The 15760-nt window shown below is 42.2% G+C and overlaps 1 protein-coding gene across 5 annotated transcripts in view; it reads left to right on the forward strand.

Moving 5' to 3' along the window:
* INVS (inversin) overlaps window positions 1-15760 on the forward strand; it is a 219896-nt gene that overhangs the window by 108553 nt on the left and 95583 nt on the right. For all 5 annotated transcript variants that reach the window (XM_050938135.1, XM_050938137.1, XM_050938136.1 and 2 more), the window contains 2 exons: window positions 2591-2771; window positions 13069-13178. In XM_050938135.1, coding sequence (XP_050794092.1) covers window positions 2591-2771; window positions 13069-13178 — 291 coding nt within the window. The remainder of the gene's footprint in view (window positions 1-2590; window positions 2772-13068; window positions 13179-15760) is intronic.

The raw sequence follows: 15760 nt of genomic DNA on the forward strand, positions 1-15760 counted from the left end.
TCTATCCTCAGTGTTTAGCGGTCCCACTTCTTCTTTCTTTGTTTTCTTCTTATTTATATGGCTATAGAACCTTTTACTATTGGTTTTAATTCCCATTGCAAGGTCCAACTCTACATGGTTTTTGGCCTTTCTCACTTGATCCCTACGTGTTCTGACTTCAATAAGGGAGCTTTCCTTGCTGATCCCTCCCATCTTCCACTCCTTGTAGGCTTTCTCTTAATCACCTTTCTGAGATGCTTGCTTATCCAGCTTGGTCTACAACTCTTGCCTATGAATTTTTTCCCCTTTCTTGGGATGCAGGCTTCTGATAGTTTCTGCAGTTTTGACCTGAAGTAATCCCAGGCCTCCTGTGCCTTCAGATCCACAAGTTCTTCAGTCCAATCCACTTCCCTAACTAATTTCCTTACATTTTTTAAAGGTAGCCCTAGTCACGGATCTATTTTTGTTTATCCTTCCATTTAATTTGAACTGAATTAGCTCATGATCACTGGAACCAAGATTGTTCCCTACAACCATTTCTTTTATAAGGTCTTCACTACTCACTAAAACCAAATCTAAAATGGCATCCCCTCTTCTTTGGTTCAGCAACTACTTGGTGAAGGAATCCATAAGTTATTGCATCCAGGAAAATCTGAGCCCTATTATTATTACTAGCACTTGTCCTCCAGTCGATATCTGAGAAGTTAGTCTCCCATGATCACACATTTCCCATTAGTATTTACTTCATTAAAAACATTTAAGAGGTCTCTATTCATATCCAGATCAGATCCTGGCTGTCTGTAGCACACCCCAAGCACTATCCCAGGGGAGGATCTAGTAGATTTCTTCCCCAGTGTGATTTTTGCCCAGACAGACTCTGTCTTATCCATTCCATCCCTTCTTATATCTTTACAGTCTACCTCATCATTGAAATACAATGCTACTCTACCACCTTTGCCTTTATTTCTGTCTTTCCTAAACCCTTCAATACCTGTATTCCAGTCATGACTACTATTCCACCATGTTTCTGTTATCCCTATAATATCTGGTTTCACTTCCTGCACCAGTAACTCTAGTTCCTCCATTTTGTTACCTAGGCTCCTCGCATTGGTGTACAAACATCTTAATTTTTGCTGTTTGGCTTCACTCACATTCTTTACCCGATTAGGCACAGACATTCTACCGCCAGTATCACCTATTAGATTGGTATCTACACTACCCTTCCTCCTTATGTCCATTCTCATACCAATGGCTGTATTCTTTCTTTCTTCGTTTTCTTCCCTCTCAATGTTAAAATCCGGCTTGGAGATCTCCTGGACATCTCCCAACCATCTCCCCCAAATTCCTAGTTTAAAACTCTCTTAATCTGTTGTGCCAGCCTCCATCCTAGAAGTCTGTTTCCCTCCCTACTCAGGTGAAGTCCATCCCTAGAGAACAGTCCTCTGTCCATGAATGCCTCCCAGTGGCCATACATCCCAAAGTCTTCCTTATAGCACCATTGCCTGAGCCATCTGTTAATCGTCATAATCTTGTCACACCTTTGTTACCCTTCTCTAGAAACAGGCAGAATCCCACTGAAGATCACCTGAGCCTCGATTTCCTTAAGCATCTTCCTCAGCCTGGCATAGTTTTCCTTGACATGTTCCAGTGACAATCTACCTGTATCATTTGTTCCCACATGAAGGACAATCAGTGAATTCTTTCCTACTCCTGTTAGAATCCTCTTCAGCTTCAGGTTCATAGCCCGTATCTTTGCACCCGGCAGACAGCACACCCTTCTGTTCTCTGGCTCTGCTCTGGTTACAAGCCTATCTATCCTTCTCAGTAAGGAGTCCCCAGTCGTGTAGACCTGCCTTTTCCTGGTGATGGTGCAATTCTCTGGTCTATCCCCTGTTCCCTCGGGCTGCAAGTCCTCTCGATTCCTATTCTCCCTTGCAATCCTCTGCAACCCATCCCGTATCCTCCTGGGGCTCATATTTGGTGTTATCTCCATTGACTTTTCCCCTCTTCCTGTAGAACTAGCTTCTCTTCTCTTCTTCCTTGCCCTCCCACCTTCAGTGACCACCTACTGTGCCCCTTCTTCGTATCCTTCATATGCTTGTTGACCCCCTCAGAGAATTAAAAATTGAGCTTTGTGTTTTAGAATGTGTCCAGGAGACAACAACAATACTAATATGTGGTAAAGAGAAGTGTCCTTTGCAGGGGAAAGGGAGACCATCTACAAAGCTTTTTAAGCCTGGAAAAAGAGATCTAATTGTTTGAGGAGATCTAATTATGGTTTCCAAAATACTTGAGTCAGTCCTTTTAAGGACCTGTGTATGGATCAGTTCACACTATATAACCAGGGCAAAACCCATCAGTGTGAACTGAAGATGAAATACTGCAAGAGAAGCTTGGGATAGATATCAAAAACATCAGCAAAAAATATTTGATGGTAACTGCAGATTTAGTATAGGTAATTGGTTATAAAACTATCCAGTGCCTGCTGTACTGATTAGTGACACTTCATCTCTTGCCTATTGTGAGGCATTTTCCATCATCCATTAAGGGTCTGTAGTTTTTTTTCAAACTCATGTAACATGTTTTTGTTTCTGATGTCTTTGTTAAACAGGATGCTGCTCCCACAGAATCTTTATTGAACTGGCAGGACTATGAGGGACGAACCCCCCTTCATTTTGCCGTTGCTGATGGGAATGTGGCCGTGGTTGATGTCCTGACCTCTTATGAAGGCTGCAATGTGACATCATATGACAACCTCTTTCGAACTCCTCTTCACTGGGCAGCTTTACTGGGTGAATTGAATAACACTTAATGCAAAACTTACTTAGGGCTGTTGTCTGTTTTTTATCCTGTCTCCTATTACTATTAAATTCCTGCCTGGCGCCATGCTAACTAATCTTTGTAGAATAAGTATGATAGGCTATCAAACTAATTGGGAAGCAAATTCCAGAGACTGAGGTCCTCCTTTGAAAATGTTCTATACCAGCAGATCATGCATTCAAATCTAAGCAGTTACTGAGAGCATATTAGCTATTCTCAATTTAAATGGGATGCATAGGTGGAGAGACAGTTTCTCAGGCCTCAAACCAACCAGGACTTTAAAGATCAATATCAACAATTTGAATTACATCCTAATGCTTAGGGGGAGCCATTGCACTGTTTGGATCACTTGTGTTTTATGCTTCCTATAGCTAACACAACTGAGCAAGTGGGCCACCTCGTTCTGCACCTGCTGTTGCTTCAGAATGATCTTCAAGGGTAATCTCTCATTGAGTCCATTAGAATAATCCCATCTGGAGGTACCTAGAGACTCAGCCCAGAAGAACAGAAACAAACAGCTGCAGCAGGTACAGCTACACCATGAGAGATCAGTAGGAGGAAGATGAGGCCCAAATGGGGTTATCTTTCTCACTCATCATAATCAGATCCAGAACTGTTTTTAAGGGAGAGCCCCCACTTCCACCACCTTTGGAGGCTCTCGGAGCTTTGTGGCTTGGGGAATGAAAGAACTCCTAGGATGATCCACTAAGCAGGAGCAGAGACAAGCAGCTGGAGTAGGGACTTTTAGACACTTACGATGTTTTTAGAGTAACTAGTTTCCAGAGTTTTTACTCTGGACATTGTTTTCCTTCACCGAGTAGCTGCTTGCTCCAACTCCTTCCCACCCCCCACCGTCTCTTTACTTCAGCCTCAATTCACTTTCTTTCCATGCTCCTCCTCTTTCCCTCTCTTTTCTTAGCCCCCTCCCTACAGTGTCCCCTCTCCCTCTTTCTCTTTAGCTAATCCCATCCCAGCAAAAACTCCACTCTGGAAGAAAAAAAAAACGTGGAACTAACATGATGTTTGCAAACCATCATGTTTTTCACTTGCATGCATGTTATATTTCTTCCCTCAACCCCTTTTTTTGTTTTGTCTGCTATATTATAAGCTTTTCAGGGCAGAGACCATTTCTTATTCTGTGTTAGTACAGCTCCTAAGACACTGCGGCCCAGATCTCTATTGGTCTCCTTAAGCACTAGCACAGTACCAATGAGAGATAATTACACCGATAATTGTGACAAAACTACATCAGAGAGAGTTGTTTGTAATCATCATATGAAATAAATGACCATGACCTTTCTGGCAGCCAAAGCAAGGAGTAGTAAGGGATCCAGAAGATCCCCGAAATGAGGAAACTTATTCACAAAGGATATGCATGCCCCTGCAATCATAAGCTCTAGTATTGTGGAAGGATGTTCCGTTGGCTAGGGTACTAGCCTGGTACTTGGCAAATCTGGGTTCAATTCCCTGCTGCACTCCCAGCTTCCTGTAAGACCTTGGACAAATCGAGTAGTTTCTCTGTGCTTAAGTTATCCATCTGTGAAATGAGGCTAATAATGCTTTCCTATTTCACAGACAGGTGATATTAAAGTTTGTTAGTTAGTCAGAGACTATACTAATGGGAGTCAGATGATTACCTTAGATAAATCTAGATCCTGCCCCCAGTCATCCAGAGATTTGTCTGGATTGAGCTTCAGTTCACCTTCTAAATTTCTATCTTAATCGGGAATTTGCAAAGACATCACAGCTCCCAGGTTGGATAAGAACATAAGAATGGTCATAATGGATCAGACCAATGATCCATCTAGCCCAGTATCCTGTCATCCAACCGTGGCCAATGCTTGGTGCCTCAGAGGGAATGAACAGAACAGACAATCATCAAGTGATTCATCCCCTGTTGCCCATTCCCAGCTTCTGGCAAGCAGTGGCTAGGGACACTTCAGAGCATGGTTTTGGATGAGAGAGACAGAACTGTGTGTAATCTGTATACTGACCCCCAAGGAGACCCACAAAAGCATCAAACTCAATGGAGTAACTCACTAGGGCCCTGAAGAGCACTGTACAAGAGAGCCCTTGAAAGAGATGAGCAGTTTCCAAATATCACTCTCCTGGATCTTTAAGAGGAGGGAGCAGAATCACTGAAGTGCCAGCCACTACTGCTGCAGTCTGTGGTTGAGTTAACAGAACCTCTTGATCAGAGATATCTAAAAGCATCAACGTGGACACCTAACATTTGTCCATTGCTAAGATGAAATCATTAGCCAAATGAAATCAGTGCCATCTGTGTACTATATCATGGCTGAAAAGTTGGTTGAGAGGGATGATAGATGTCCAGGGACTCCAGAGGATACTGGTGTTGCCTCGCCAGCATATTTTCAATAACCTTACTGCAAAAAGACAGGTTAGAAACAAGTAATAGTTGTAAGGTTTGTCACCATCAAGAGGCTGTGTCTCGAGCAAGGGCCTTACACCCTCTCATTTACAAGAAGCTGGCACCCTACCCTCCTGTAGGGGCATTAAGGATCTCAAAGACCAGTAAAACCAATAGGTCAGATCTTTAGCAGGTGTAAACCTGCTCTATTGAAGTCAATGGAGTTATGCCAGTTTACACCATCTGAGGATATAATCATTCATATTACTGATTGTATATGATTTTAAAGCTGGCTCTTCTCACCTCGCAAGGGTTTTTCAAAGCTTAATACGTTGAATTTTGCATTTCACCTGAGATTGCAAAGTGTTACATTTCTGAAAAGTAGTATGATGAAAACTTTAGCATGAAAAGGAACTGATTCTAGAACTTGTTTTGATTCTAGAACTTGTGAGTAGCGGCAGTGCTCAGTAGATGAATATCAGGTTCTCTGAAACTGTGAGTGTACTAAATGGCCTTATTTGTGAATGAGTGCAGCAAGCAGAAGAAACAATCATGTCCATGCTCCTCTGATATACCAATCATTTAATATGAAAAACATATTACTTCTAGTTATGGAGCTTTGCAAAATTCTGCTAATAATAAGACCTTTTCAGACACTGTGAGGGCAAATGGGCATCCCTTGTCTCCATGCAATAGTGAGTGGTATTCATCTGTCATGCTACTCCCTTTACCCTCCCGAAAACTCCAGTTCAGCTAGGAAAATATACATTTGGATTTTTTATCTTTCTAATGTTGCTATTACTTTTTCCATTAACATGTTCAATCTAAGTCTCTGTAAGGCCAGGTCTACACTACAAAATTTTGTCAGCATAGCTATGTCAGTCAGGAATGTGAAAAAACACACCCACTAGCCGACGTAGGTATGCCAGCAAAACCCCCATACAGACACAGACAAGGTCACAAACAAGGACAGCTCCCACACTGCTGTCCTGGACAACACAGTATGGGAAGGAGGTGAGCAGCCCTCAGAAGTGAAAGAACAGGTTAAGGGCTATGTAGAAAAAGTGGACATGCACAAGTCTATGGGTCCAGATCTAATGCATCTGAGGATGCTGAGGGAATTGGCTGATGTGATTGCAGAGCCATTGGCCATTATCTTTAAAAACTCCTGGCGAGCGGGGGAGGTCCCAGCTGATTGGAAAAAGGCAAATATAATGCCCATCTTTAAAAAAGGGAAGAAAGAGAATGTGGGGAACTATAGACCGGTCAGCCTCACCTCAGTCCCTGGAAAAATCATGGAGCAGGTCCTCAAGGGAACCATTTTGAAGCACTTGGAGGAGAGGAAGGTGATCAGGAACAATCAACATGGATTCACCAAGGCCAAGTCATACCTGACCAACCTGAGTGCCTTTTATGATGAGATAACTAGCTCTGTGGATATGGTGGAAGTGATGTATCTTGACTTTGGCAAAGCTTTTGATACAATCTCCCAGCAAGTTAAAAAAGTACCGATTGGATGAATGGACTACAAGGTGAACAGAAAGCTGGCTAGATTGTCGGGCTCAATGGGTAGTGATCAACGGCTCGGTGTCTAGTTCGCAGCCAGTATCAAGCGGAGTGCCCCACGGGTGGGTCCTGGGGCCGATTTTGTTCAACATCTTCATTAATGATCTGGACAATGGGATTGCACCCTCAGCAAGTTTGTGGATTACACTAAGCTGGAGGGTAGGGATAGGTTCCAGAGTGACCTAGACAAATTGGAGGATTGGGCCAAAAGAAATCTGATGAGGTTCAACAAGGTCAAGTGCAGAGTCCTGCATTTAGGAAGGAAGAATCCCATGCACTGCTACGGGCTGGGGACTGACTAGCTAAGCAGCAGTTCTGCAGAAAAGGTCCTGGGGATTACAGTGGACAAGAAGCTGGATATGAGTCAGCAGTGTGCCCTTGTTGCCAAGAAGGCCAACTGCATATTGAGCTGTATCAGTAGGAGCATTGCCAGCAGACCGAGGGAATTGATTATTCCCCTCTATTCGGCACTGGTGAGGTCACATCTGGAATATTGCATCCAGTTTTGGGTCCCCCACTACAGAAAAGATGTGGACAAATTGGAGAGAGTCAAGCAGAGGGCAATGAAAATAATCAGGGTGCTGAGGCACATGATTTACAAGGAGAGTCTGAGGAAACTGGGCTTGTTTAGTCTGCAGAAGAGTGAGGAGGGATTTGATAGTAGCCCTCAACTACCTGAAGGGGGGTTCCAAAGAGGATGGAGCTCAGCTGTTCTCAGTGGTGGCAGATGACAGAAAAGGGAGCAGTGGTCTCAAGTTGCAGTGGGGGAGGTCTAGGTTGGATATTAGGAAACACTATTTCACTAGGAGGGTGATGAAGCACTGGAATGGGTTACCTAGGAAGGTGGTGGAATCTCCATCCTTAGAGGTTTTTAAGGCCTGGCTTGACAAAGCGCTGGCTGGGATGATTTAGTTGGTGTTGGTCCAGCTTTGAGCAGAGTGTTAGACTAGATGACCTCCTGAGGTCTCTTCCAACCGTAATCTTCTATGATTGTTCTATGCCAAAAGAAGAGTGATTCTGTCAGCACAGCCAATGTTATATTCAGGGTAGTAGTATTAACACGCTGACAGAAAAAATCCTTCTGTCAGCTTATGCTGTATATGCCCTGGGGCTTCATCTGTATAGCTGTATCAACATAGCTATACTGGCAAAGAATTTGTAGTATAGACAAGGCCTAAGTTATAAAGTTGTATATACAAATGCTGACCATTTTATTCTTTTATAAGTTACCAAACACAAAACTGGTTCCCTGAAGCAACAACTAAAAATACACTTAAAAATATAAATAAATACAGTCTAAATAAAGGAAAACAGTGTGTGTTTCAGCACTAACAGAAAATTAGAAAAAAATGATCTCACTGTTTCTAGACTCACTCACTGTGAGGAAGAATGAGCAGGATGTGCCAGATCATAAGGAAAAAGCTTCAGACACTGCCATTCTACTTTAAACACATCTAATCCAGATGACCCTTTGGGAAGCTGAGATGCAAGTAAAGGCACTGTTAAGCAAAGAGCAAGAGGTATTGCAACTCCAATTAGAATATAGATCTACTGTAAATGTATAATAAGCAATCCAGTGAAAAGAGTTTTTCATAGTCAGATAGGGCCATAAATTTCTAGAGGAAAATTAGTAGACATTTTAGGTGTTCTTGGATTGGCACCCCAGAAAATATGCATTGGTCACTTATGCTTATCTAGTATGTTGTAAGCAATAATCATCTGGTGTGCGACTAACCGCATCCATCAGAGAAATACCATTTACATGGGGGGAATTTTCTCATCTGTAAGGTGTAGAAAGAAAAAAGCACACAGACTTCTGGAACACTGCATGACCTTAATGAGGTCCCCATGATGGTGTACATGAACTGTGAGACATCACTGTCAATAATTATGTATTCATTTTCAGAAATAGCAAAAAAAATAAAAATTTTAAGGAAAATCATTATATGCTGAAAATAGATTTTGATGTAAGATTCTGAAGTGTTACTAAGTAAATTAAGGTCAAGCTTTTCAAAGCAATGCAGGGATTTAGCCACAAATCTTAAATTTCAAGTAATGGAATATATGTGACTAAATTCTCTGCATTTTGTTTTTGTTGTTGCTGCTGTTCATAATTATTTAACATTTATATCGTGTTAGTGCCTAGACACCTCGACCAGGTTAAGGCCCCATTGTGCTAGGCGTTGTACAAACATGTAATAGAAATGGCAAATTCTTGCCCCAAAGAGTTTAAAATCTAGCTCAGAAAATCTCATCCGAAGTATTTTTCTGCCTATATTTTATTATTTTCAATAGAGCCCTGGTTTCATGAGCTTTGCTGTCATGGCCCTGCGACTTAGGATGTTCACATCTCACGGGTACTGATAGAAAAGAAGTGGCACATATTACACCTAGCCATAACATGTGCCTTCCTGAGCTAGTATGCCTCAAGAGTGTGCCTCCTGCCTCAGGGTCTGACTCTGATGGGCAGGAATCCATACCCACAGACCCAGTTGTGGCCTCATTGGGAAAGCAGGGATGCTCTCACAAGCATAAAAGTAGGTACCACAGTGGTTGAAGCTCTGGTTGGGTGTTCCTTGCTGGAACCAATGGATCCCAAAGTTTCAGTGTCATTGGTACAAGTGGAATTGGTGCTATGAATTATTTCATAGGCCAGGTTAAGTGCACTTATTGAGCTCCAGTTAGAAATTATCTTTCCCTCCTGGGATACATGGCTTCATGCAGTTTGGAGTGGCTCACGACTGTTCGTGCCTACCTCAGGGACAACTGTCAAAATCAGGGCAGACACCCCAAACTGGTGGTATGTTCTATAATTAGATTTCACCAACCCAGTAACAAATGTGAACAAAAGCACACATGCACAAATGAGTTACCATCTGTGATTCCCAAAGACAACAGAGGTTCCATTCAAAATGTCTTTCTCAGCAGACCCAGGATGATTCTGGGGGTCTCTGCTTAGTTTAGTGTCTCTGGCTCTATGAGAATTTAAACAGCAAAGAGATAATCATTTTTCCCTGTGAAGCGTTTTTATATCTTTTTCCCTCAGAAAAACAGATCCCTTCTTCATGGGGGAAAAGGGGAGGAATAAACTTAAAGTTTTTTATCCTTGATCTCTCACAGTGGCTTCTTTGAGTTTAAATTAACAGGATTTAACATCATCTTGTTAGAGACTATCATTTTCATTACACAAGACTTTTTCCCTGTTTGATGAGTTATGTAGTCACAGAGGATTGCAATACAAATGCTTGTTATCAATTTATAACACCAGGATATAATTGAGAGAACAATACATGCAGCATCCTATTTGCATTTTATAAAGCACTGAACACATTCTTATCAACTTAGCATCTTATATTTATTTTGATACTGCAAACACACAGGTAAGCAAGGCTGGTTTCCAGCTATATATTTGTAAGTGTTCAGTGAAGCCTGAGGCCTTGGCATGAATTGGCATCTGGTCTGCCAGCATCACAACCCCATTCGCCAGAGTCCGCTAAGTTGCTTAGAGGCATTTCACCAAACAGTGTATTCACTAGCCAAACACAGCATGAATTCTAGAGTTACAATTCTTTCCAGAGTAATGTGGTGGAAGGATTCCCATCAGGTATGTGTGGGCATTCCCTTCCTATTCCCCTTGCTGGACAGGATGATCATTACAGAAGCTTCCCTCTTGGGCTTGGGGTCCCACATGGACAGCCAGACAGCACAGGGCACTTGGATGCCCAGCAAAGCCAGGATGTATGTCAGTCTTCTGGAACTTTGGGCAGTCCAAGAAGCTTTCAAAGTTTTTGTGCAATGTATCCCGTTCCACTATGTCCTTATAGTGTCAGACAATATCACAACGTCTTCTACATCTATAAACAAGGAGAGGCACAATCCATCCCCCTGTGTGTAAGAGCAGTCACTCTGTAGAACTGATGTATCAGGAATCAAATCATCCTGTCATCAGCCAGTCTTCTGGGAGCTCAGAATGTCTCGGCGGACACTCTCCACAGGCATTTGGCCATCAGTCACAAGTGGAAGCAGTCCTTTCATGATCCCTTGACCCAGAAGAAGGACAGGATCAAGCATCCCAACCCCAAAGCACTTCATCTCCTGGCTTGGTTTTTGGATTGCTGTCATCCCCAGAACTTTCCTGCTCTCAGGCTGTACAAACCATCCTTGATAACAGCAGAAAAGATTCTTGTAGGAAAAGCTATTCAGCCAAGTGAAGGTGTTTTTCCAGCTGGGTACAGCTGAAACACGTCTCCTGAGTCAGCAAATTTTCCCCTTATTTCTCTCAAAATGACTGGGCTCTCCCTCATTTCTGTAGTCCCCCTGGTAGCAATCAGTACATGCCATCTGCTATCAGATGATTATTTAATTTTCACTCACCGATTGACAACAGATTTTTAAAAGGCCAAATCAGAACTTTCTGGCCAGTAAGGAAGCCTGTCCCTCACAGGGACATAAACCTTGTACTTTAATCACTCACTAAGTTTCCCTTTTGAAACACTAGCCATGTGTTCCAGGTATCACCTGTTGCTGAAAGTTTTATTCTTTGCGCCATCACTTCAGCCAGAAGGGTAAATGAGCTTGGAGCCCGACTGGCAGAGCCTCCATTCTCTATATTCCATAAGTACAAAATCTCATTAGGACTACATCTGAAATTCACCCCAAGGTACTTTCAGAGTTCCAATTAAACCAGTCAGTCCACTTACCTGTTTTTTCCCTGATGCCACATGCATCTGAGTAGGATAGAAGACTTCATTCCCTCGACATGTGACGAAGCTTGGCCTGCTACCTGCAAAGGATGAAGCCAATCAGAAATCATCTAGACTGTTTCTCGCCATAGCAGAATGACTCTGAGGTCAAGCTATATCTCCCAGAGTCTCTAAATGGATCTCAGGCTGCATCCTACTCTTCTACCAGCTGTCACATCTTCCTCCCCTCATGGATAAGGGCTTATTCTACAGGAGAACAAGCGACATCAGTGACATTGCTTCAGTATGTACCTCTACTTGACATTTGCAAAGTAGCTACATGGAGTTCCATCCACACATTCATGAGACATTAGGCTCTAATACAGGACTCCTTAGCTAATGCATCCTTTGGGTCAACAGTCCTTCAAATGACTCTGCCACCTGCATTCTCGCACTCTAGAGTACTGCTTGTCATTCACCTGCAGTGGAATGTACAAAAGGACCAGCACTCGAAGAAGAGAAGGTTAATTATCTTATAATAACTGGAGGGTGTTTGAAATGTGTGCGCCCTCTGTATGCCACTACTCACCCTCCTTCTCCTCTGCTTTGGATCATTCCTGGATTTACAGTAGAGAAGGAACTGGAGAGGTGATCGGTTTACTCCACCCTTTATACCCTGGGCTCGAGGCACAATGAGAGCAAGGGCACATGCGCAGACCAACAGACACTGGCTGCAAGAATTCTCCAACTCCAGGCACATAAAGTGCATGTGCACCCACAGTGGAATACAAATAGGGACCACACATCTCAAAGAACCTCCAGTATCTGTAAAGTAAGTAACTTTCTCATATAGAATTCATGTAATGAGTTGAAACGTAAAGTTGAAATAATGGCTCTGCTTGGGGAAACTGGAGTTTTGGGGGAAGAAATTAGAATGCTTAGAAGAAGTTTGTCAAATGATTGCAAGAAATAATATCCAGAGGCCAAATCCTGAGATTTGTAGTTGTTTTTTATGTCGTTCTCAGTCAGATTACCATGATCTTCAATGGGAATTCTGCATGAATAAAAACTGAGTAAGGACCTCCAGGCATGATTCCTACAACACAGTGTACTTTGAAATGAAATTGCTGGTTTAAGCAACACAAGCAACCAAAAGCACATCATCCCAGACCACGGCTCACTTTGCTGTCTTGAGCTGACCACTGGGTCACACTCAAGGTTTTGGTTGTAATTTCCAAAATCTTGTATGGAAGTATCCATCTCACTTATTATAGTATAGTAGACTGTTGTCTGACAAAGTACTGCTGATGGTGTAGTAGTACACTATAATAGCCTTTTGTCTTTTACTTTAGACGCTAAATGGCCATTTCCTCAGTTTCATTTTCCCAGGCCATCATAGTTCCCTGGTGGCCTGCAAAAGATGAGGGTAGAAGAAACAGTGAAACTAGAGCACCTTTGGCAAAAACAGCATACCAAGTTGGACAATTGCAACATAAAGCTCATGTAAAGTCTTATGATTTTATTTGAATTTCCTAGCATTTATTCATGTTTGTTGATTTTTTCCTTCGTTTAATAGGAAAGAAGACTTCAGAGCAAAGCAGCTAGTGAGCTGTATACATTGTTCATATGTTAATTTCTGCTCTTTGTCAGGCCATGCGCAGATTGTCCATCTCCTGTTAGAAAGAAATAAGTTTGGAACCATCCCATCTGATAGCCAAGGGGCAACACCCTTACATTATGCAGCACAGAGCAACTTTGCTGTAAGTATGTATGTATGTAAGTATCTGAAACATAAAGCAAATTATTTTAATATATAACATAGATTATATAAATTATTATAGAATAATAATTATCAAGTATCAAACGGCGTGCCCCAGGGGTCCATCCTGGGTCCGGTTTTGTTCAACATAGATTCATAGACTCTAGGACTGGAAGGAACCTCGAGAGGTCATCGAGTCCAGTCCCCTGCCCTCATGGCAGGACCAGATACTGTCTAGACCATCCCTGATAGACATTTATCTAACCTACTCTTAAATATCTCCAGAGATGGAGATTCCACAACCTCCCTAAGCAATTTATTCCAGTGTTTAACTACCCTGACAGTTAGGAACTTTTTCCTAATGTCCAACCTAAATCTCCCTTGCTGCAGTTTAAGCCCATTGCTTCTTGTTCTATCATTGGAGGCTAAGGTGAACAAGTTTTCTTCCTCCTCCTGATGACACTCTTTTAGATACCTGAAAACTGCTATCATGTCCCCTCTCAGTCTTCTCTTTTCCAAACTAAATAAACCCAATTCTTTCAGCCTTCCTTCATAGGTCATGTTCTCAAGACCTTTAATCATTCTTGTTGCTCTTCTCTGGACCCTCTCCAATTTCTCCACATCTTTCTTGAAATGCGGTGCCTAGAACTGGACACAATACTCCAGTTGAGGCCTAACCAGCGCAGAGTAGAGCGGAAGAATGACTTCTTGTGTCTTGTTTACAACACACCTGTTAATGCATCCCAGAATCACGTTTGCTTTTTTTGCAGCAGTATCACACTATTGACTCATATTTAGCTTTTGGTCCACCATGACCTCAAGATCTCTTTCTGCCATACTCCTTCCTAGACAGTCCCATTCTGTGTGTGTGAAACTGATTGTTCCTTCCTAAGTGGAGCACTTTTCATTTGTCTTTATTGAACTTCATCCTGTTTACCTCAGACCATTTCTCTAATTTGTCCAGATCATTTTGAATTTTGACCCTGTCCTCCAAAGCAGTTGCAATCCCTCCCAGTTTGGTATCGTCCGCAAACTTAATAAGCGTACTTTCTATGCCAACATCTAAGTCGTTGATGAAGATATTGAACAGAGCCGGTCCCAAAACAGACCCCTGCGGAACCCCACTTGTTATACCTTTCCAGCAGGATTGGGAGCCATTAATAACTACTCTCTGAGTACGGTTATCCAGCCAGTTATGCACCCATCTTATAGTAGCCCCATCTAAATTGTATTTGCCTAGTTTATCGATAAGGATATCATGTGAGACCATATCAAATGTCTTACTAAAGTCTAGGTATACCACATCCACCGCTTCTCCCTTATCCACAAGGCTCGTTATCCTATCAAAGAAAGCTATCAGTTTGATTTGACATAATCTGTTCTTTACAAATCCATGCTGGTTATTCCCTATCACCTTACCACCTTTCAAGTGTTTGCAGATGATTTCTTTAATTACTTGCTCCATTATCTTCCCTGGCACAGAAGTTAAACTAACTGGTCTGTAGTTTCCTGGGTTGGTTTTTTTTCCCTTTTTATAGATGGGCACTATATTTGCCCTGTTCCAGTCTTCTGGAATCTCTCCTGTCTCCCATGACCTTCCAAAGATAATAGCTAGAGACTCAGATACCTCCTCTATTAACTCTTTGAGTATTCTAGGATGCATTTCATCAGGCCCTGGTGACTTGCAGGCATCTAACTTTTCTAAGTGATTTTTAACTTGTTCTTTTTTTATTTTATCTTCTAAACCTACCCCCTTCCCATAAGCATTCACTATGTTAGACATTCCTTCAGACTTCTCAGTGAAGACCGAAACAAAGAAGTCATTAAGCATCTCTGCCATTTCCAAGTTTCCTGTTACTGTTTCTCTCTCCTCACTGAGCAGTGGGCCTACCCTGTCCTTGGTCTTCCTCTTGCTTCTAATGTATTGATAAAAAGTCTTCTTGTTTCCCTTTATTCCCATAGCTAGTTTGAGCTCATTTTGTGCCTTAGCCTTTCTAATCTTGCCCCTGCATTCCTGTGTTATTTGCCTATATTCATCTTTTGTAATCTGACCTAGTTTACGTTTTTTATATGACGCCTTTTTTTTTTTTTTTTTTTTTTTTGGTAGGTCATGCCAGATCTCGTGGTTAAGCCAAGGTGGTCTTTTGCCACATTTTCTATCTTTCCTACCCCTCAGAATAGCTTGCTTTTGGGCCCTTAATAGTGTCCCTTTGAAAAACTGCCAACTCTCCTCAGTTGTTTTTCCCCTCAGTCTTGATTCCCATGGGACCTTACCTATCAGCTCTCTGAACTTACCAAAATCCGCCTTCCTGAAATCCATTGTCTCTATTTTGCTGTACTCCTTTCTACCCTTCCGTAGAATTGCAAACTCTATGATTTCATGATCACTTTCACCCAAGCTTCCTTCTACTTTCAGATTCTCAGCGAGTTCCTCCCTATTTGTTAAAATCAAGTCTAGAACAGCTTCCCCCCTAGTAGCTTTTTCAACCTTCTGAAATAAAAAGTTGTCTGCAATGCAGTCCAGGAACTTATTGGATAGTCTGTGCCCCGCGGTGTTATTTTCCCAACATAGATCTGGATAGT

Source organism: Gopherus flavomarginatus, chromosome 2, assembly GCF_025201925.1.
Source record: "Gopherus flavomarginatus isolate rGopFla2 chromosome 2, rGopFla2.mat.asm, whole genome shotgun sequence".
In the NCBI taxonomy this organism is placed as follows: domain Eukaryota; kingdom Metazoa; phylum Chordata; order Testudines; family Testudinidae; genus Gopherus; species Gopherus flavomarginatus.